At 39.0% G+C, this 24,218-nt stretch overlaps 1 protein-coding gene and 1 long non-coding RNA gene across 5 annotated transcripts in view; one reads left to right on the forward strand and one right to left on the reverse strand.

Annotated features, from left to right (window-relative positions):
* Positions 1-3,036: 3,036 nt before the first annotated feature.
* Kifap3 (kinesin-associated protein 3) overlaps positions 3,037-24,218 on the forward strand; it is a 154,970-nt gene continuing 133,788 nt past the window's right edge. For 2 of the 4 annotated variants that reach the window (NM_010629.3, NM_001305643.1), the window contains exons 1-2: positions 20,482-20,801; positions 23,884-24,015. In NM_010629.3, the coding sequence (NP_034759.1) occupies positions 20,770-20,801; positions 23,884-24,015 (164 nt within the window). In that variant the 5' untranslated portion in view covers positions 20,482-20,769. Of the gene's footprint in view, positions 3,232-20,481; positions 20,802-23,883; positions 24,016-24,218 lie in introns of those variants that run through there. The other 2 variants (XM_006496681.3, XM_006496679.3) reach the window with 2 other exon arrangements.
* Positions 3,287-20,439, reverse strand: Gm51663 (predicted gene, 51663). The gene is made up of 2 exons (NR_165475.1): positions 20,272-20,439; positions 3,287-3,839 (listed from the first exon to the last, which is right to left on the reverse strand). It is a non-coding gene; the product is annotated as a predicted gene, 51663 (long non-coding RNA).

Raw genomic sequence — 24,218 nt, forward strand, 5'->3', positions numbered from 1 at the left:
AAAGAGAGAGAGAGAAAAAAAAAAGAGAGGGTGAGCAAAAAAAAAAAAATAGCATAACTGTTGTACCTCAGTCAGTCATGGCTATGTGCCACCACTCATGTTTGTCTTTAGGTACTAGCTAGGAGATCCTGAGAATCTGTACACACACACACACACACACACACACACACACACACACACACACACGCACATATTGAAAAACAAAAATAGCTATATGATAAACCCACAGACAATATCATAGTAAGTGATGAAATTCTAAAAGTATTTCTGGGGGAAAAAAAAACAAGAATGTCCACTTTCACCATTTCAAGATAATAATAGAAGACATATCCAGAGCAATTAGGTAAGAAAAATAATTAATCTATCCAGTCACAAAAGATGTCAAGTGTATCCTCAAAGTGTTCTTGATTACAGACCATACAATCTTACACATATAAAAGCCCAGAGACATCACGTGCCAAAGAAAGATAATTTTTAAAAGTTCATCTTAAAATAAAAATGTAAAACCAAAGAAGTCTCATTTAGGGGAAGACGTCCTGCTTGGCAGTTTGTTGATCAAGAACACCTGTTTGTTGCCTCCTCTTCCCCAGTCAGTTTCTTCGCGGTGATTGTAAGCCCCTGACTTAGTTTTACTTAGTTTCCCAGTCAAGCTTCTCACCCGGTTGTTTCTGCTGAGTATTGTGAGCATTGATTTAACGATGTTTTGCTATCTGCTATTTCTACAATCTACTCCTTGCTATTTATTCTTTTACTTTTGCTTGCTATATACTCAATAATCTGATTCAAACCGAGAAATGTGGATATCGAAGATTAACCTGTGGGATATATGAAATAAGAACACTTGATAGAATGTGACTGGCCCGTATGATAGAATGAAACTCTATGACTTATAACAATGGATCAACCTGGAGGGTTGTATGTTAAGGGAAATAAAGAACAGAGAAGCAAATGAGTTACCACTCATTCCTGGAATCTTTAAAAACCTTCACAGATACTGAGAGTAGACCAAAATTCACTAGAGTAGGGAGAGCAGGAGAAGAGAAGAGTAATAAGAGGGTAGATAGTGGGTATTAGATAGAGCTAGCTGGAATAAATTCCATAGCACCATGGATAACTGTGTCTAAAACTATCAATTACATGTTTAAAAATCACTAGAGAGGAAGAATTTGAAAGTTCCCAGCACATGGAAATGAGAATATCAGAGGAATTAATCATTCCACATTGTATGTGTGTCTTGAACTACAAAACTGAATACTGGAAAAGTACAAATATCATAAAAATGAAATTTAAAAAATAATCTATTCTAGTGTACACAAGCATGACTAAATGAAAGAAAAAAATCAAAAGAAAAAAATCATGTAAATGAAGGGAAAAAATGAAAGGAAAATGATAATTAGCAAAGACAGACAAAGTTTACACATTTGAAACGATCTTTCTGATCTGCAGTCATTTCTATAACAAGTTCTGCCTATCACAGGAGAGAGGAGTAATTAAAGAGGAGAGAGGGGAGAGCAAAGGAAGGTGGAAGGGGGAAAGCAGAAATGAGTGGGGAAAGGAAAGGAAGGGAAAGAAAATAAAGCTAAAGTCTTAAAGTCAAATTACAGATGACAAGGCTTTGGCTCCTTGGTTAAGCTGTGATTATGTTACTCAATGGAAAATAATTTATGTCAATCCTGGAAATATAGATTCGTTTTTCACCTAACTCCAGTGTTATTTCCAACTGGCAGTTAATAGGAACTAACTGGAATGAGTTGGCTGTTCTTGTTCTGTACTTAATGACGCAGAGGTTATGTCACAGGCATTCATGGCACAGCAGTAACTTTTCTTACAGAGGTGATGAGGGAACCTCCTTGGTCACCACACACTTTTCAAGTCATTCCAAGAGAGGTGCCTGGCCATTCTCATGTGCTTTCCGCATTAAATTCTTTCTAATCCTGCTACTAAAACTTCAGAGGAAACACCTGGATGCTAATATGGCCATAGCTTAAATTTTCCCCAAGTGGTCACATGATCTTTGACTACTTCTTTACCTATTTCGTTAGCTCTGAAGTGTGCCTGAAGTATGAAATATGCTCTAACAAATAGGTAGTGAGTTTGGAGTCAGTGAATATCTAACTCAAATGGTATTGGTGTGAGATTGTGGAATTGGAAGCCACAGAGTGACTGTAAGAGATGGTGTGCCATCTTTCATGAGGACTTCATGATTAATAGGTTTTAAAACTTAAGTAGAATGGTCAAGGGAAAAACAACACATAAAACTGAGATGTAGGTGGATGGAAATGATGGCTTACATAGCAGAAATGTTGATTGCTTGTCCTCTAGTTGTTGAGGTCACTCTCTAGTTCTTATAACCTCAGTTCTTTGGAGAGTGTCCTGTGCCCTCAATGGCCTCTCAAGTCTTAAATAATGATTCTCCAGTCACATCCTCCTTAGCTTTTATGGAACTACATTCTAGTTCCATGTAGAATATATGGCTAAGAATTTTATCTACTTCTTTCCTCTGTACTTATGCTGCATTTAAAGGTACCCTCTCGAGTCAGAAACTATGCCTTACTCACAGGTATGCCTATTCATGGGTAGATTTACTTGCCTACCCAGGTCTAAAGAAATACCTGATTATACATTTTGGAAAAATTAATAAATCAGTATATAATAACCAAAGTTCTGATCCTCTCCCCTTGATCATTCTAAGTACATTTCTTCAAAAGGATACACATGAGAGTAACAGTATCTATACTCTCTCATAACTTCTACTTTAACAAATAAATCTGCAGATATTAAATTGCAAAGACAAGTAAGTGTCTGTGACTAAATGCATATCTCCTGTGTATAAAGACAATACATTCATTTGATTGTATATCAAGTAACAATTATCATGAGGTTGGCATAACACATAGCTATTAAAGCATTTTTCATACTATAAGAGAAAATCACAGACTCAAGAATCATTATCCTTATGGGCCACTTCTCTCCCTATTCTGACACTTGGAGTCACCCAGTGATGTCATAATTGTTTGCTATGTCATACTGGTTGTCAATAGGGGGTTGCCACCATCAAGAATAAGATGCATTGTAAGGACTCCTTTTAACTGAAATCTCCTTTGTATTAAGATGTGTATCATGAGCTCAAATTAATTCGAAAAGTGAGACGATGACTGCACTAATAACTGGTGGTTGTGGATTCTTTGGACCACAATGGCCATTTGATGATGTCCCAAAGGCAGTCACAAGGTAAGAAAGAACTATACCAAGATTGCTGAAGTAAATCAGGATGAAAACTTTTAAATAGTTTATTTGAACTATTTTTATTTTGTTATTTTATTTCATTTATTCACTTTACATCTCAATCCCTCCCTTCATCCCCCCATCCCCTTCTCCTCTGAGTGGGTGGGAGCTCCCAGGGATATACCCCTACCATGGCATATCAAGTCTCTGTGGGTCTAGGTACATCCTCTTCCACTGAGGCCAGACAAGACCGCCCAGCTAGAAGAACATATCTCATAGACAGGCAAAAGCTTTTGGAATAGCCCTCACTCCAGTTGTTGAGATCCTCATAGAGAGTAAGCTGCACCTCTGCTACTAATGTAGAGGGGGCTACTTCCAGCCCATGTATGCTCTTTGGTTGGTGGTTCATTTTTTGAGAGCCCCCAGAGTTCAGGTTAGTTGACTCTGTTGGTCTTCCTGTGGAGTATCTGTCCCCTTTGAGGCCCAAAATCCTTCCCCCAACTCTTCCATAAAAATCCCCATGCTCCATCCACTGTTTGGCTGTGGGTCTCTGCATCTGTCTAAGTCAGCTGCTGGGTGGAGTCTCTCAAAGGACAGCCATGATGATCTCTTGTCTGCAAGCATAACAGAGTATCATTAATAGTATCAGAGGGGCCACTACATTTCTTGTATACAGGCGAAATTTTGGGTAGAAAGTTTGTGGGTGGGTTGGAGTCCCTATTTATTGCTCCATGAGGTTCCTGCCTGGCTACAGAAGGTGGTCTCTTCAGGTTCCATATACCCAGTGCTGTAAGTCACATCTAATGTCACCCTCAGTGATTCTTGGGTGCCTCCCCTATCCCAGGTCTCCAGCACATCCTCTAGACATCTGCTACTTTTCCACACCCACCAGTTGCAGATTTCCACTCATTCTCATAGCCATCTGGCCATCTCTCCTTGCCCTCCCCACACCTGATCCTGAACTCCCTCAATTCCCCTCCCCATTCCTTCTCCCACTCTCTTCCTTCCCTCCATCTACCTCCTACAACTATTTTATTCCCCCTTCTAAGTGAGAATCAAGCATCCTAATTCGGGACTTCCTTCTTGTTTAGCTTCTTTGGGTCTATGAAGTGTTGCATGGGAATCCTGTATTTTATGGCTAAAATCCACTTATAAGTGAGTACATGCCATACAAATCTTTTGGGATCTATCCATTTGGCTGCAAAATTTGTGATGTCTTTGTTTTTAATAGCTGAATGATATTCCATTGTGTAGATGAACCACATTTCTTTATTCATTCTTCAGTTGAGGAACATCTAGATTGTTTTCAGTTTCTGGCTACTATGAATAAAACTGCTATGAACATAGTTGAGCAAGTGTCTTTGTGGGATAGTGGCACATCTTTCAGGTATATGCCTAGGAGTGGTGTAGCTTGAATGGGTCTCCCTATTATTGGAGAAACCACCAAATTGATTTCCAACATGGTTGTACAAGTTTGTACTCCTACCAGCAGTGGAGGAGTGTTTCCCTTGCTCCACACCCTCAAACAGCATGTGCCACCACTTGAGACTTTTATCATAGCTACTCTGACCAATGTAAGATGGAACCTCAGAGTTGTTCTGATTTGTATTTCCCTGATGAATAAGAACTTTAAGCATTTCTTTAAGTCTTTCTCAGCCATTTGAGATTCCTCTGTTGAGAATTCTTTTTGGCTCTGTAACCCATTTTTAGTTGGGTTATTTGGTTCGTTGGTGTCTAACTTCTTGAGTTCTTTATAAATTCTAGATATTAGACCCCTGTCAGATGTAGGGTAGGTGAAGATTCTTTCCCAATCTGTAGGCTGCCATTTTGTCCTATTGACAGCATTCTTTGCCTTATAGAAGCCTTTCAGTTTCATGAGGTCCCATTATCAATTGTTGATCTTAGAACCTGAGCCACCGGTGTTCTGTTCAGAAACTTGTCTCCTGTACCAATGAGTTCAAGGCTATTCCTCAGTTGATATTCTATTAGATTAAGTGTAACTTGGTTTATGTTGATGTCTTTGATCAACTTGGACTTGAATTTTGTGCAGGGTGATAGATATGTATCTATTTGCATTCTTCTACAAGCAGAAATCCAGTTAGACTAGCACCATTTTTTTTAAGATGCTTTCTTTTTTCCATTGAATGGTTTTGTCAAAAATCAAGTTTCTGTGGGTGTATGGATTTATTTCAGGGTTTTTGGTTCGATTCCGTTGATCAAACTGACTGTTCCTACACCCATATCGTGCTATTTTTATTACTATTGCTCTGTAGTATAGCCTTAGATCAGGGGTAGTGATGATATTTCTTTTTATTGTACAGGATTGTTTTTAGCTATTCTGGGTTATTTTTGCTTGTTTTTCCATATGAAGTAGAGAACTGATCTGTCAGAGTCTGTAAAGAATTGTGTTGGAATTTTGATGGAAGTTGCAGTGAATCTGTAAACTGTTTTGGTAAGATGGCCATTTTCACTATGATAATCTACTGATCCATGAACATGGGAAATCTTTCCATCTTCTGATATCTTCCTCTATTTCTTTCTTCAGCGACTTGAAGTTCTTGTCATATAGGTCTTTCAATTGCTCGGATAGTGCTATACCAAAATATTTCATATTATTCATGGCTATTATAAAGGATCTTGTTTCCCTAACTTACTTACTTTCTTTCTTCCTTCCTTCCTTCCTTCCTTCCTTCCTTCCTTCCTTCCTTCCTTCCTTCCTTCCTTCCTTCCTTCCTTCCCTCCCTCCCTCCCTCCCTCCCTCCCTCCCTCCCTCCCTCCCTCTCTCTTTCTTCTCTCTCTCTCTCTCTCTCTCTCTCTCTCTCTCTCTCTCTTTTTCTTTCTTTCTTTCCCTCTCTTTCTTTTCCTGAGACAGGGTTTCTCTGTGTAGCCCTGGCTGTCCTGGAACTCACTCTGTAGACCAGGCTGGCCTTGAACTCAGAAATCCGCCTGCCTCTGCCTCCCAAGTGCTGGGATTAAAGGCGTGTGCTACCACCGCCCAGGTCCTAATTTCTTTCTCTACCCATTTATCATGTGTATAAAGGAGAGCTGCTGATTTATTTTTTTAGTTAATTTTATATTTAGCCACTTTGCTGGAGGTAGTTATCAGCTGTAGAAGTTCTCTGGTAGTATTTTGGGGGTCGTTTATGTATACTAACATATCATCTGAAAATGGTGATACTTTGACTTCTTCCATTCCAATTTGTATTGCTGTGATCTCCTCTAGTTGTCTTATTCCTCAGGCTAGAACTTTAAGTACTATATTAAGTAGATATGGAGACAGTGGAAAGCTTTGTACTATTCCTGATTTTAGTAGAATTACTTTAAGCTCTCTCTATTATATTAGCTATTGGCTTGCTGTAAATTTCTTTTATTATGTTTATGTACGTGCCTTGTATTCCTGATCTCTCCAAGACTTTTAACATGAAGTGATGTTAGATTTTGTCAAAGGCTTTTTCAGCTCTAATGAGAGAATCATGTGGGTTTTTTTCTTTCAGTTTGTTTATATGATGGATTACATTGATGGATTTTAATATATTGAACCATCCCTGCATCCCTGGGATGAAGCCTACTTGATCTTGATGGATGATGTCTTTGATGTGTTCCTGGATTTGGTTTGCGAATATCTTGAGTATTATTTTATCAGTGTTCATAAGGGAAATTGGTCTAAAATTCTCTTTCTTGGTTGAGTCTGTGTGGTTTAGGTTTCAAGGTGACTATGACTTCATTGAATGAGTTTGGCATTGTTCCTTCTCTTTCTATTTTGTGGAATAGTTTGAGGGGTATTGGTTTTAGCTCTTCTTTAAAAGTCTGGTAGAATTCTCTACTAAAACCATCTGGCCCTGGGCTTTTTTTTTTTTGGTTGGAAGACTTTTATTGACTGCTTCTATTTCCTAGGGGGTTATAGGGATATACGGAGGCTTAAATAGTTTACCTGATTTCAATTTAACTTTGGTAAGTGGTATTTGTCTGAAAAAAAATCATCTATTTTTTTTAAAGATGTTCCAATTTTGTGGAATACAGGCTTTTGAAGTAAGACCTAATGATTCTTTGAATTTCCTCAGTGTCATTATGTCTTCCTTTTCATTTCTGATTTTGTTTATTTGGATACTGTCTCTTTATATTTTCATTAGTTTGTGTAAGGGTTTGTCTATCTTGTTGATTTTCTCAAAAAAAAAAACAGCTCTTGGTTTTGTTGATTCTTTGTATTGTTTTCTTTATTTCTAACTGATTGATTTCAGTCATGGCTTTGATAATTTCCTGCCTTCTACTCTACTTCAGTGTGCTTACTTCCCCCCCCCCCCCAGAGATTTAAGGTGTACTTTTAAATTGCTGGTATGGGAACTTTCTAATTTATTTTTGAGGCACTTAGTGCTATGAAGAAAATTTCTCTTAACACTGCTTTCATTGTAGCCCATGAATTTGGGTATGTTGTGCCTTCATTTTCATTGTATTTTCAAAAGTCTTTAATTGTTTTTCCTAATTTGTCCCTGACCCAGCAATCATTGATTAGAGTTGTCAGATTTCCATGTGTGTGTAGGCTTTCTGATGTTTCTGTTGCTGTTGCTGTCCAGCTTAATCAACAATGGTCTGAAAAGATACAAGGCATCATTTCAATTTTTGTGTATCTGTTGAGGCTTGCTTTGTAATCAAATATGATCAATTTTCAGGAAAGCTCCATAAGGTGCTGAGAAGGTATATTCTTTTGTGTTTGGGTGAAATTTTCTATAGATACCTGTTAGGTCCATTTGATTCATGTCCGATAGTTTCATTATTTCTGTTTAGATTTTGCCTGTCAGTTGGTGAGAGTTGGGTGTTGAAGTCTCCTACTTTCGAAGTGTGAGGTTCACTGAGCAATTTAAGTTTTAGAAATGTTTCTTTTACGAATCAGGTGTCCTTGTGTTTGAGGCATAAATGTTCAGAATTGAGATATCATCTTGGTAGATTGTTTTCCTTTGATGAGTATGTACTACACTCCCCTGTCTCTTTTGATTAATTTTGGTTGAAAATCTATTTCATTAGATACTAGATATATTTTATTAGATATGGCTATTCCAGATTGTTTCTTGGTCATTTGCTTGGAATTTTTTTTCCAGCCCTTTACTCTGAAGTAATGTGTATCATTGTTGCTGAGGTGTGGTTTTTGTATCTAGCAGGATGTTGACTGCTGTTTTCACATACAGTCTGTTAGCCTGTGTCTCTTTATTTGGAAATTGAGTCCATTGATGCTGAGATATATTATGACCAGTAATTGTTAATTCCTATTATCTTGATGGTGGTGTTAGTGTGCATGCGTGCCTGCGCGTGCGTGCGTGCGAGCGTGCGAGCGTACGTGCGTGTGTGTGTGTGTGTGTGTGTGTGTGTGTGTGTGTGTGTTTACTTCCATTGCCTTTGCCGGTACGGAATTACTTACTTCCTGTTTTCTTAGATGCGGTTTTCCTCCTTAGTTGGAGTTTTCCTTCTAGCATTTTCTGTAGGGCTGGATTTGTTACAGATATTGTTTAAATTTGGATTTGTCTTTAAATATTTTGTTTTATCCATATATGTTGATTGAGAGTTCTGCTGAATATAGTAGTCTGGGCTGGCATCTGTGGTTTTCTAGAGGTTGCAAGATATTTATTCAGGCCCTTCTAGCTTTTAGAGTCTCTGCTGAGAAGTTGGGTGTAATTCTGATTGTCTGCCTGCATATGTTACCTGGTCTTTTTTCCCTTGCCAATTTTAATATTCTTTCTTTTTTCTGTAAATTTTGTGGTTTGATTATTATATGATGGGATAATTTTCTTTCTTATGTCCAACCTAATTGGTGTTCTATAAGCTTCTTATATGTTTATAAGCTTCTCTTTCTTTAGGTTAGGAAAGTATTCTTCTATGATTTTGTTGAAAATATTTTCTGGTCTTTGAAGCTGGGACTCTTCACCTTCTTCTATTCCTTTTATTCTTAGGCTAGGTCTTTTTATGGTATGCCAGATTCCCTGGATGTTTTATGTCTGGAATTTTTTTAGATTTAAATTTTTCTTTGACTGACATATCAATTTCTTCTATCATATTTTCTATACCTGAGAGTCTCTCTTCGATCTCTTGTATTCTGTTAGCAATGCTCGCCGTTGTTCCTATTTTCTTCCCTAGGTTTTCCATCTCCAGGATTCCCTGTTTGTGTTCTTTTTGCCTCTATTTCCATTTTCAGGTCTTGAACAGTTTTACTTATTTGTTTCATATATTTAACTGTATGGCCTACATTTCTTTAAGGGGTTTATTCATTTCCTCTTTAAAGGCCTCTATCATCTTTATAAAATCTGATGTAAGGTCATTTTCTTGTGCTTTGGTTGCGTTAGGACATCCAGAGTTTGCTGTAGTAGGGTTGCTGTGCCCTGAAGGTGTCGTATTGCTCTGGCTTTTGTTGATTGTGTTCATTTGAGGGTTTTTAGCCATCTGGATGACTTTGGTCCCTGGATGTTCCTGTTATAGTAGGTATTGGGAGAGTTCTTAACTTGGATGGTCCTGGTGTGGCAGACGTCTGATGTATCTCTTTCTTTAACTTGCATGGGATTTCTGTCTTGGGTTAACTCAGGATATGTTTGCTTGTCCCTATTCTGTTTATTATTTTATTCTAAAGTCACATAAAATGCTTATAGGTGCTTGTATGTTATTCATTTTTTTGGGAGTTTGAGACAGGGTTTCTCTGCATAGCCCTGGCTGTCCTGGAACTCACTCTGTAGACCAGGCTGGCCTCAAACTCAGAAATCCACCTGCCTCTGCCTCCCAAGTCCTGGGATTAAGGTGTGTGCCACCACACCCAGCTTTATTTTCTTTTTTAATTGATTACTTTATTTATTTACATTTCAAATGTTATCCCCCTTCCTGGTTTCCCCTCTGCAAATCCCCTAGACCCTCCTCCCTCCCCTGCCTCTATGAGGGTGCTCCCCCATTCACCCACCCACCCACTTCCACCTCACCGCCCTAGCATCTCTCTCTGCTGGGGCATCACTGCCATAGGACCAAGGGCCTCCCATCCTATTGATGTCAGATAAGGAAATCCTCTGCTACATTTGTAGCTGAAGCCATGGATCCCTCCATGTATACTCTTTGGATACTAGTTTAGGTCCTGGAATCTCTGGACGGTCCTATTAGAAAGTGTATTACAGAGTGTTCTGGAGAGCCTCCCCCCCAAAAAAATCTCAGAAGCTTGTAAATGTGTTACCTCATGAGGCAATAACATATTTCACTAAAATTTAAGACCCTCCTTGATGTGGAAATGTTGTTCTAAAGTTTCCAGATAATCCATATATGTTTTTAAATGTATAAAATATTGCCTGGTTATGGGGAGGCAAATATGATAAAACATGGGTCAAAAAGAGAGCAAGATGAGAAAGGTCTGAGGTAAAATTGCCAGCTGTGGAGTCAGAAGAGGCCACACCAGAGGAGTATAAATGAGTTCTTGAAGACAGGAAAGGAGAAGATGTGGGCAGACATGAAAATCATTCAGAAAGGGTTAAGTCTGTTGATCACATCCTGGCTCTAGCCTAATAGGACTCATTTGATAAGTATGGCCTACAGGACTGGAAGCTAAGAAATGTGTGTTTCAAACCACAAAGTTCAGAGTGCTTTACTCCTAAACAGTATGGGTTTAAACTAGTATCAGTACATAGCATATTTTATCATGGGCTACATTTCATGACAAAGAATCTTGAATCACCATGTGTTAATAGTGCTTTTTATTTGTAAGACAATTTTTTGCTTATTTTAAGTTTTATAATTGAGCTCTTTTAAAATTGTAATGTAGGTGATTGATCCCATTTATTTATGAAAAATCCTTTCATCATAGTCTTACCTTTTTATCTTTAATGTATTTTTCAAAAGAGTGTCAAATTTATAATTTTCTTTTGCAGTTAGTTCATTTGGTAGTAACAAGATCTTCTGCAATGCTATATTGAAGACTATATGGGAAGCAATAATGGGGCATACTTCCCTCAAGGGTATCAAAGGAAAAGAATCCAGAATGTTATCCACACCCCAAAACAGACTCAACACATCTGGTTAGATGATAGTTTGGAAATGATAACATTCTCAGAACAGAACAGAGATTCATATTCCCCTGAACTGTTATTATAGGATGCCACTAAAGCAATGCATGGAATTTGGGAAGAAAATTTTTATAATTCTGGAAATTATATAGCTTATGAATTTTCAATATCTCATAGAACCAGACCAAGAATTCATATTTTTGCAAGTAGATTATCTGAAATTTTACAAAAGTCTTATATGTAACTATCAGTAGTCTTTTTGTCTTCACATCCTTGAAATACAGACATTTCTGACTTTTTTCATTGTCTAAAGTACTTCAGATCCCGGTTTTAAGTTGCTTTTTTACAGTCTGCAACTCATATGATCATTCTTGAATACTCTTCATTGTACACCGACACTAGGATTTTCTCTAAGACACAAAACCAAGAGCAGAATAGCTGAGCTCTAAAGTATCTATTCAACGTTAAAATAATCAGACATTTTAGTCTCACATAATTATTCTACTGCACAAACAGTAGAAAATGTGAACCAAAAATCTCTAGGACTTCTCAATTTCACCAGATTCTTCCTTCCTTCCTTCCTTCCTTCCTTCCTTCCTTCCTTCCTTCCTTCCTTCCTTCTTTCCTTCCTTCTTTCCTCCCTCCCTTCCTTCCTTCCTTCCCTCCCTCCTTCCTTCCTTCTTCCCTTCCTCTTTCCCTCCCTCCCTTCCTTCATTTCTTCTTTCTTTACTTTGTATTCCTATTTCCTTCTTTGCCCATTTTCAAGTAGGTTATATTTTCTTCTTTGATTAGCAAAGGATCATAACATAGCCTGAATAGTACCCCTTTCTTAGTTTGTATTTTATGCAAATGTCTTATGCCAATTTGACTCATCTTTTTGCTTTCTTTGATGTCTTTTTTGATAAGCAGAAGTTAATTTTTTTAATGTTCGTAGCATTTAATTTTTATTTTTAGCTGAATCACCATTCTATATTAAATAGATTTGCACTGAGAATTTCTTTAAGGTAAAGCTATAAAGCCTGCTATCAGTTCATGAAAAGAGCAACAGAGATGCAGAGTCAGGTTTCATAGTAAAGCCACATACTTTATTCAATCTGACATCAGTGGTTTGTTGCTGTGATAAAATACTGACCAAGAGCAACCTGGGGAGAAAAGGGTTTATTTGACTTGACAGTTACAGTTCATCATTAAGGGGAACCTAGATGGGAACGAGGAACTAGAACTGAAGCAGAGGCTATGGAGAAATACTGCTTATTTGTTTGCTTCCAAGTACATATTCATATGTGTGTGTGCGTGTGCGCGTGCATGCACACGCGCGTGATGTGTATGTGTGCTTGTGTGTGGTGTGGTGTTGTGTGGTGTTTAGTTAAGTTCCTTTAAAAACAGGTTCTGGACTCGAGCCCCGGGCTACCTTGCCAGCAGAGTCTTGCCCAACACCCGCAAGGGCCCACACAGGACTCCCCACGGGATCCTAAGACCTCTGGTGAGTGGAACACAGCGCCTGCCCCAATCCAATCGCGTGGAACCTGAGACTGCGGTACATAGGGAAGCAGGCTACTCGGGCCTGATCTGGGGCAAAAGCCCCTTCCGCTCCACTGGAGCCCCCGGCTACCTTGCCAGCGGAGTCGCCTGACACCCGCAAGGGCCCACACAGGATTCCACACGGGATCCTAAGACCTCTAGTGAGTGGAACACAACTTCTGCCAGGAGTCTGGTTCGAACACCAGATATCTGGGTACCTTCCCTGCAAGAAGAGAGCTTGCCTGCAGAGAATACTCTGCCCACTGAAACTAAGGAGAGTGCTACCCTCCAGGTCTGCTTATAGAGGCTAACAGAGTCACCTGAAGAACAAGCTCTTAACAGTGACAACTAAAACAGCTAGCTTCAGAGATCACCAGATGGCGAAAGGCAAACGTAAGAATCCTACTAACAGAAATCAAGACCACTCACCATCATCAGAACGCAGCACTCCCACCCCACCTAGTCCTGGGCACCCCAACACAACCTAAAATCTAGACACAGATTTAAAAACATTTCTCATGATGATGATAGAGGACATCAAGAAGGACTTTCATAAGTCACTTAAAGAATTACAGGAGAGCACTGCTAAAGAGTTACAGGCCCTTAAAGAAAAGCAGGAAAACACAGCCAAACAGGTAGAAATCATTAAGGAAAAATAGGAAAACACATCCAAACAGGTGATGGAAATGAACAAAACCATACTAGAACTAAAAGGGGAAGTGGACACAATAAAGAAAACCCAAAGCGAGGCAACTCTGGAGATAGAAACCCTAGGAAAGAAATCTGGAACCATAGATGCGAGCATCAGCAACAGAATACAAGAAATGGAAGAGAGAATCTCAGGTGCAGAAGATTCCATAGAGAACATCAACACAACAGTCAAAGAAAATACAAAATGCAAAAGGATCCTAACTCAAAACATCCAGGTAATCCAGGACACAATGAGAAGACCAAACCTACGGATAATAGGAATTGATGAGAATGAAGATTTTCAACTTAAAGGGCCAGCAAATATCTTCAACAAAATAATAGAAGAAAACTTCCCAAACATAAAGAAAGAGATGCCCATGATCATACAAGAAGCCTACAGAACTCCAAATAGACTGGACCAGAAAAGAAATTCCTCCCGACACATAATAATCAGAACAACAAATGCAGTAAATAAAGATAAAATATTAAAAGCAGTAAGGGAGAAAGGTCAAGTAACATATAAAGGAAGGCCTATCAGAATTACACCAGACTTTTCACCAGAGACTATGAAAGCCAGAAGAGCCTGGACAGATGTTATACAGACACTAAGAGAACACAAATGCCAGCCCAGGCTACTATACCCGGCCAAACTCTCAATTACCATAGATGGAGAAACCAAAGTATTCCACGACAAAACCAAATTCACACAATATCTTTCCACGAATCCAGCCCTTCAAAGGATAATAACAGAAAAGAATCAATACAAGGACGGAAATCATGCCCTAGAACAACAAAGAAAGTAATCATTCAACAAACCAAAAAGAAGACAGCCACAAGAACAGAATGCCAACTCTAACAACAAAAATAAAAGGAAGCAACAATTACTTTTCCTTAATATCTCTTAATATCAATGGACTCAATTCCCCAATAAAAAGACATAGACTAACAGACTGGCTACACAAACAGGACCCAACATTCTGCTGCTTACAGGAAACCCATCTCAGGGAAAAAGACAGACACTACCTCAGAGTGAAAGGCTGGAAAACAATTTTCCAAGCAAATGGACTGAAGAAACAAGCTGGAGTAGCCATTTTAATATCGGATAAAATCGACTTCCAACCCAAATTTATCAAAAAAGACAAGAAGGGACACTTCATACTCATCAAAGGTAAAATCCTCCAAGAGGAACTCTCAATTCTGAATATCTACGCACCAAATGCAAGGGCAGCCACATTCATTAAAGACACTTTAGTAAAGCTCAAAGCACACATTGCACCTCACACAATAATAGTGGGAGACTTCAACACACCACTTTCTTCAATGGACAGATCCTGTAAACAGAAACTAAACAGGGACACACTGAAACTAACAGAAGTTATGAAACAAATGGACCTGACAGATATCTACAGAACATTTTATCCTAAAACAAAAGGATATACCTTCTTCTCAGCACCTCACAGGACCTTCTCCAAAATTGACCATATAATTGGTCACAAAACAGGCCTCAACAGATACAAAAATATTGAAATTGTCCCATGTATCCTATCAGACCACCATGGCCTAAGACTGATCTTCAATAACAACATAAATAATGGAAAGCCAACATTCACGTGGAAACTGAACAACACTCTTCTCAATGATACCTTGGTCAAGGAAGGAATAAAGAAAGAAATTAAAGACTTTTTAGAGTTTAATGAAAATGAAGCCACAATGTACCCAAACCTTTGGGACACAATGAAAGCATTTCTAAGAGGGAAACTCATAGCTCTGAGTGCCTCCAAGAAGAAACTGGAGAGAGCACATACTAGCAGCTTGACAACACATCTAAAAGCCCTAGAAAAAAAGGAAGCAAATTCACCCAAGAGGAGTAGACGGCAGGAAATAATCAAACTCAGGGGTGAAATCAACCAAGTGGAAACAAGAAGAACTATTCAAAGAATTAACCAAACGAGGAGTTGGTTCTTTGAGAAAATCAACAAGATAGATAAACCCTTAGCTAGACTCACTAAAGGGCACAGGGACAAAATCCTAATTAACAAAATCAGAAATGAAAAGGGAGACATAACAACAGATCCTGAAGAAATCCAAAACACCATCAGATCCTTCTACAAAAGGCTATACTCAACAAAACTGGAAAACCTGGACGAAATGGACAAATTTCTGGACAGATACCAGGTACCAAAGTTGAATCAGGATCAAGATGACCATCTAAACAGTCCCATATCACCTAAAGAAATAGACGCAGTTATTAATAGTCTCCCAACCAAAAACAGCCCAGGACCAGACGGGTTTAGTGCAGAGTTCTATCAGACCTTCAAAGAAGATCTAATTCCAGTTCTGCACAAACTATTTCACAAAATAGAAGTAGAAGGTACTCTACCCAACTCATTTTATGAAGCCACTATTACTCTGATACCTAAACCACAGAAAGACCCAACAAAGATAGAGAACTTCAGACCAATTTCTCTTATGAATATCGATGCAAAAATCCTCAATAAAATTCTCGCTAACCGAATCCAAGAACACATTAAAGCAATCATCCATCCTGACCAAGTAGGTTTTATTCCAGGGATGCAGGGATGGTTTAATATACGAAAATCCATCAATGTAATCCATTATATAAACAAACTCAAAGACAAAAACCACATGATCATCTCATTAGATGCAGAAAAAGCATTTGACAAGATCCAACACCCATTCATGATAAAAGTTTTGGAAAGATCAGGAATTCAAGGCCCATACCTAAACATGATAAAAGCAATCTACAGCAAACCAGTAGCCAACATCAAAGTAAATGGAGAGAAGCTGGAAGCAATCCCACTAAAATCAGGGACTAGACAAGGCTGCCCACTTTCTCCCTACCTTTTCAACATAGTACTTGAAGTATTAGCCAGAGCAATTCGACAACAAAAGGAGATCAAGGGGATACAAATTGGAAAAGAGGAAGTCAAAATATCACTTTTTGCAGATGATATGATAGTATATATAAGTGACCCTAAAAATTCTACCAGAGAACTCCTAAACCTGATAACCACCTTCGGTGAAGTAGCTGGATATAAAATAAACTCAAATAAGTCAATGGCCTTTCTCTATACAAAGAATAAACAGGCTGAGAAAGAAATTAGGGAAACAACACCCTTCTCAATAGTCACAAATAATATAAAATATCTTGGCGTGACTCTAACTAAGGAAGTGAAAGATCTGTATGATAAAAACTTCAAATCTCTGAAGAAAGAAATTAAAGAAGATCTCAGAAGATGGAAAGATCTCCCATGCTCATGGATTGGCAGGATCAACATTGTAAAAATGGCTATCTTGCCAAAAGCAATCTACAGATTCACTGCAATCCCCATCAAAATTCCAACTCAATTCTTCAACGAATTGGAAGGAGCAATTTGCAAATTCGTCTGGAATAACAAAAAACCTAGGATAGCAAAAAGTCTTCGCAAGGATAAAAGAACTTCTGGTGGAATCACCATGCCAGACCTAAAGCTTTACTACAGAGCAATTGTGATAAAAACTGCATGGTACTGGTATAGAGACAGACAAGTAGACCAATGGAATAGAATTGAAGACCCAGAAATGAACCCACACACCTATGGTCACTTGATCTTCGACAAGGGAGCTAAAACCATCCAGTGGAAGAAAGACAGCATTTTCAACAATTGGTGCTGGCACAACTGGTTGTTATCGTGTAGAAGAATGCGAATCGATCCATACTTATCTCCTTGTACTAAGGTCAAATCTAAATGGATCAAAGAACTTCACATAAAACCAGGGACACTGAAACTTATAGAGGAGAAAGTGGGGAAAAGCCTTGAAGATATGGGCACAGGGGAAAAATTCCTGAACAGAACAGCAATGGCTTGTGCTGTAAGATCGAGAATTGACAAATGGGACCTAATGAAACTCCAAAGTTTCTGCAAGGCAAAAGACACCGTCAATAAGACAAAGAGACCACCAACAGATTGGGAAAGGATCTTTACCTATCCTAAATCAGATAGGGGACTAATATCCAACATATATAAAGAACTCAAGAAGGTGGACTTCAGAAAATCAAATAACCCCATTAAAAAATGGGGCTCAGAACTGAACAAAGAATTCTCACCTGAGGAATACCGAATGGCAGAGAAGCACCTGAAAAAATGTTCAACATCCTTAATCATCAGGGAAATGCAAATCAAAACAACCCTGAGATTCCACCTCACACCAGTCAGAATGGCTAAGATCAAAAATTCAGGTGACAGCAGATGCTGGCGTGGATGTGGAGAAAGAGGAACACTCCTCCATTGTTGGTGGGATTGCAGGCTTGTAAAACCACTCTGGAAATCAGTCTGGCGGTTCCTCAGAAAATTGGACATAGTACTACCGGAAGATCCAGCAATACCTCTCCTGGGCATATATCCAGAAGATGCCCCAACTGGTAAGAAGGACACATGCTCCACTATGTTCATAGCAGCCTTATTTATAATAGCCAGAAGCTGGAAAGAACCCAGATGCCCCTCAACAGAGGAATGGATACAGAAAATGTGGTACATCTACACAATGGAGTACTACTCAGCTATTAAAAAGAACGAATTTATGAAATTCCTAGGCAAATGGATGGACCTGGAGGGCATCATCCTGAGTGAGGTAACACATTCACAAAGAAACTCACACAATATGTACTCACTGATAAGTGGATATTAGCCCCAAACCTAGGATACCCAAGATATAAGATACAATTTGCTAAACACATGAAACTCACGAAGAATGAAGACTGAAGTGTGGACATTATGCCCCTCCTTAGAATTGGGAAGAAAACACCCATGGAAGGAGTTACAAAGACAAAGTTTGGAGCTGAGATGAAAGGATGGACCACGTAGAGACTGCCATATCCAGGGATCCACCCCATAATCAGCATCCAAACGCTGACACCATTGCATATACTAGCAAGATTTTATCGAAAGGACCCAGATGTAGCTGTCTCTTGTGAGACTATGCCGGGGCCTAGCAAACACAGAAGTGGATTCTCACAGTCAGCTAATGGATGGATCACAGGGCTCCCAATGGAGGAGCTAGAGAAAGTACCCAAGGAGCTAAAGGGATCTGCAACCCGATAGGTGGAACAACATTATGAACTAACCAGTAACCCGGAGCTCTTGACTCTAGTTGCATATGTATCAAAAGATGGCCTAGTCGGCCATCACTGGAAAGAGAGGCCCATTGGACACGCAAACTTTATATGCCCCAGTACAGGGGAACGCCAGGGCCAACTAGGGGTAGTGGGTGGGTACGGGAGTGGGGGTGGGTGGGTATGGGGGACTTTTGGTATAGCTTTGGAAATGTAAATGAGCTAAATACCTAATGAAAATGGAAAAAAAAAAAACAGGTTCTGCTTTTTATCCTTGACTGACCTGGAACTGGCTACATAGACTAGGTTGGCCTCCAAGTCATACTCAGCCTCTGCAAGAATCTTTAATATGTTCATTTGAATGTAAACTATATTTTGATCTTTTAAGTTTAGGTATATGAAGGCTTTATATTAAAAAGATATTTTTAGTTATTTTGCTGTGCGTGTGTGTGTGTGTGTGTGTGTGTGTGTGTGTGTGTGTGTGTGTGTGTGCGTGTGTGTGGTGTGTCACCAGACACATGTGTAAGTCAGAGGACAACTTGCAGATGTAGCTTCCTCTCCTCCCATGGTGTGGGTCCCAGAGATAGAACTCACATTCTCAGAGGTGGAGGCAGGCTTCGTTGCCAGCCTTTACAGAAGTTTTAAAGCAGTGGTTCTCAACCTTCCTAACACTATGACCCTTTAATAAGTTTCTCACGTTGTGGTGACCCCCAACCATAAAATGATTTTGGTTGCCACTTCGTAACTACTGTACTTTTGTTACTGTTATGACTCTTGATGTAAATATTCGTGTTTTCCAATGACTTTAGAGACCTTCGTGAAAGGGTCCTTCCACCCACAGAGAGGTCATGACTCACAAGTTGAGAACCACTGCTTTAAAGTAGTGTGCCTTGCTTTTATTGTTAAAGATGTTGTGAACGATAATTTGTGCATTTTTTGCCTTGGTTTGAATAATCAATATTTGAAATAGAAAGTCCAGTTAGGAAGAATCCCATGTGTGAACCGATTAGACTAATCATCAGAGTGTGGATGGAGAGAAAAAGCTGCAGATAATGACTACCTTAACGATAAGACAGAACTTTGTGACAGTTTGTTAAGAAGACTTTGATAAATATGGAGAATGTAGTTTGCCTGGAATTCCTTATTGATAAATTGAAAGAATAGTTACAACTTTATCAGAAATAAATTTAATTGGTGTGAGTTGGTAGGGGCATAAAACATCTCTTTAATGTCTCTCTGCATGACATTTTATGCATAAAAATCTATCACTATTAACTCTTTTGAAGGAATGGCTAACAATGTGATACCAGAAGACGGTGATGGACAGGTTAAAGGATCTCAAAGCAGAGCAGACAGCTTGCTTTGGCTAAAAAGCGGCTCTTTTCTCTCTCCAAATTGTCAGCAATTATTTGCCTTAGAAGAAACAATTTCTCAAGAATCTTGAGTTAAAGTTAATCAGTGGACGATTTGGAAGTTCAGAAGTTGGCTTGTTATAATGGAAGGGAGTGTTTTCTACTTTGGGATTTTAAATGCCACTTTCAAAGTTGATCCAATCCACATCACAGACTATTTCCACCAGCTAGAATTCAGTGCAATCAATGCAGAACCTTTTACATGTTCCAAAATAGAAGCTCCACCAAAGAAGTTGTTGTCAAAGGCTAGTCTGATCACCATCATTAGTTAGCTAGAAGGTTCACTGGTTACCTTGTCTCCTTTCACGCTAAGGACTTTACGTTCCAATTTTGCAGCTTGCAATGCTTCTTCCTTTCCCATCCTCCAGGGGGCAGTGACCAGGAATATGCCTCTAAATCACAGGCTCCCAGATCAGTACCAAACCCTTCCTGCGCTGTTCCTGGGAGCGTCAGATTTGTCGCAGGAGCCTCACCCTGAGCCTGCGCAGACTGTAGCTGTCGCGTGAGCGCATGCGCCTTGCGGAGAGTTCGGCCCTGACGGCTCTGGGCGGGTCTGGGCTGCTCCAGTGTTTTGGGGCCCAGGAGCAGTGGGAGGAGCCGGCGGGTTCACCGTGGTAACCGCTGCGCCGCCGCCGCCGCCACCGCCACCGCCACCGCCGCCCCGCCTTGCAGGCCTTGGGACTGTCACCGCTCTGCTTTGAGGGTACTTTGGCCGGGTCTCCGGAAGTAGCCCTCCCAGATTCTCAGACACTCCCATTCTCCCCACGCCGCTGCCGCCGCCGCCGCCGCCATGCAAGGCGAGGACGCCAGATACCTCAAAAGGTGATGACCCGGGCTCCGCCCTGAGCAGGTCCTTAGGTGTTTCCCGGCTGACCATGGGATGTCCAGGGGCAGAGCTAGACACGAGAAGGGGTGGGACGCAGGGAAGGAAAGAAAGAGGAGAAAATGATGGGGTGGAATAAAGGATGGGCCCTGCGGGGGCGCGAGGTCCTCTTTGGCTTGGAGGTGTCCTGACAGCATCTGATGATGTCCTTGCTACATTAATCTATAACCTCATTAAGAGGCAGGTTAGGCGAGATAAATCCCATATTTCCTAGGTTTTGTTTTTTGTTCTGCCCCACTCTCCTGGATTCCTCAATAGATAAATCCCATGGAAGCTTGGAAATGAATTCTGTCACATCACCAATTTGTGTTCAGTTTGAGATTCATAAATCATGGTGGGGTGTGTGGAATAAAGACGGACGTGGTGGTTTTTGCTTTATGCAAGACTGGATTGAGATGTTCAGTCAGCTGGTCTTGGTCCACTTTACTCACTTGACGGTCACATACACTGTATAATTTCTGTAGGAAGTTCATTATTATTAAGACCTTGGCATGCGAAAGCCTACTATTTTTTTTTTTTACATATGTATGATATCAGCTACACCAAGAAAAAGGAAATTTTGTGAGATTCCTTAATGTCTGTAGAAAAATAAGACCACCCATGGTTAGAAAAATATACCTCTCACTGAACCAACTGTGAGGGAGCAGTGAATAAATCTTTTAAAATGCTAATGTAGAGTCTCTATTTTTCGTTAAAGCTCTGTTGCTAATCCACTGCAAAGAGCACATAGATTTGGTTTTTTGGACATAATTACTTCATTTGAAAATGAGAGATAATACTTTCTGAAGGACATAAGGACAAAGTATGAAAATACTTTTGAGAGAAAAACCATGCATGTTAGGTGGTGACATTAAGTCCTAATAAAATTTGTTAAGTGTATTTTCCCTTACTTGATAGGGTTCTAGCCATATCTTGCAAGAAATTAGAAATAATCTTGCAAGTGGTAGTGGATTCTTGAACATAGTCAAATAGTTGTAAGATAAATCAACTATACTGCTTGTACAAGACAAGGGAACACAGTGCTTTGTCTTTTTCATTTTATATCTTTAACGAAAAGGCAAATGAGAAGACTTTCAGTAGAGATTTGTAAAAAGGAATATGTAATAAAAACAAATACATGGTCAGAGTACTCATTCTAACGTCATTTTGTTACCATATACACATGTGCCCATTCCCATACTCCTGTACACACACTCTTTATCTGTCAAATACAGTACACTTTCTAATTTCAACTTTAAACCGAAGGTTGTTTTAAAGAACATGCTGCCATTGTAGCATTTGCTGATTTTCATATACTATGGGTGTGTCAGATGTGGTTTTATTTAGAGTCATTGTACTAGTGTGGACCCTCTTAAAACCACATCATCTAGAAAACAATCAATACAACTGATCTACTTACTCACTGTGATGTTTTAGTCATAATCTGGAAAAAGATTTTAAAAACATTGTTCAATTTTGTCTAAGTTTGCATTGCCTTAGCATGTGTATATTTACATACACACATACATGATATATATTGCACATATATATTGCATGTGTATATATATATGTGTGTGTGTGTGTGTGTGTGTGTGTGTATGAGACATACAGACATAATGGAAAAGGCATGAACTTGCTGGATTTGATATATATGATACTTTGTTCAGTTTTTTTCACAGTGTATAATTATGTTTCACTTTTGTTATATTGTGCTATACTATATATAGTGTGCTATAACACTTTATTCCTTTGTTGTAACTACTGAATAATATTTATTGCATGGATATATTATAAGCTGTTCGTGACCGAGTGTTGATAGGTATTCAGGGGGTTTGTGCCTATTGCCTGTTAGGAATAACTTGACAATCAACATGACAAGGTTTTGTTGAACACTTCTCTCTCTTCAGTCATATAAGCTTGGCATACAGGAACATGAAGAAATTCCCTGTTAGACTCATTGAAGAACCAGCAGGGAGGTTTCCTCAGTTCTGTACCTTATATGTTCCCCCGTATGTATGAGGGCTCCAGTTATTCCCACACTTTGCCTGTTATTTTCTCTTTGTGTTTCATGTGTTTGCTCTGTAATTGTAGCTATTCTAAGGGCTGTAAAGTAGTGTCTTATTCTGTTTTGATTTGCATTTCCTAATTACGAAGTAAATTGAGCTCCTTTCATCCTCTTTGGTCATTTGTCTTTCTTTTTTAGGAAAAAGTGGTTACTGAAATATATATATATATATATATATACATATATATATGTATATATATATATGTATATATATATGTGTGTGTGTATATATATATATATATATATATGGCATTATTAAATATGCAATTTACAAACATTTGTCCCAGCCTTTGGTTGTCTTTTTACTGTCTTGAATATGTCAGTACTGTCAACAATTTTGATTTGTTGAAGTCTAATTTATTAATACTTACTGTGGCTTTTGAAACCGTATTTAAGAAACCATTGCTAAATTCAAGGTCATGAAGCTTTTCCTTATGTTTTATAGTTTAAAGTCTTAAATGCTGGTCTCTTCTCCACTGGAGTTAATTACTGTATATGGTGGTTAAGAATATCTAATCTTCTTAGCATCGTTTGTCAGAGATTGTTCTTGCTCTGTGTGGATACTTGGAGCATCCTTGTTGAAGATTAACTGGCTGTAAACATAGGTCATATCTTGCACTGTCAGTCCTAATCCACTATTAATATGACTATTCCTTGAGCTGATAATGTACTGCTTCAATTGGGAGTGTTTACATTGAGTGGGGCGAGTCCCACAACATTGCTGCTCTTTATCAAGATTATGTTTGTTGTTTAGGGTCTTTGTTTCCATGTAAATTTTAATGTTGTCTTTTCCTTCTCTAGGCTGTCAGGGGGTTCTGTTGACTCCCTGAGTCGTCTGGGGAAAATACTACTCTCTGAATAATGAGTGATCCAGTCCTTGAACATAGGATGGCTTTCATTTTTTTTAGTTTAGATGTAGAAACAGGGTGGAAGTTATGGATGTCCTGTGAGACTTTAATCTTTTTTTTTTTTTGTAGGAAAGTTAAAGGGGGGAATATTGATGTACATCCATCAGAAAAAGCTCTCATTGTTCAGTATGAAGTGGAAGCTACCATTCTTGGAGAAATGGGAGATCCCATGTTGGGAGAACGAAAGGAATGCCAAAAAATGTAAGTGTCCTTCAGTTTGTATACATTATGAAAATAGGAGCTTTTATATAACCTTCATACAAATGATATTATTTTAATCTTCATAGACAATAAATAGTTATAACATCCTTCTGGACCACTTCAACTTAGTCGAGGAAAGATTGCATTCAATGGTATAAATGTGGAATATATTCTAGAGAAAGTAAAACTTTTGTAATGTTAAG

This window comes from Mus musculus, chromosome 1 (assembly GCF_000001635.26).
Source record: "Mus musculus strain C57BL/6J chromosome 1, GRCm38.p6 C57BL/6J".
Classification (NCBI taxonomy): domain Eukaryota; kingdom Metazoa; phylum Chordata; class Mammalia; order Rodentia; family Muridae; genus Mus; species Mus musculus.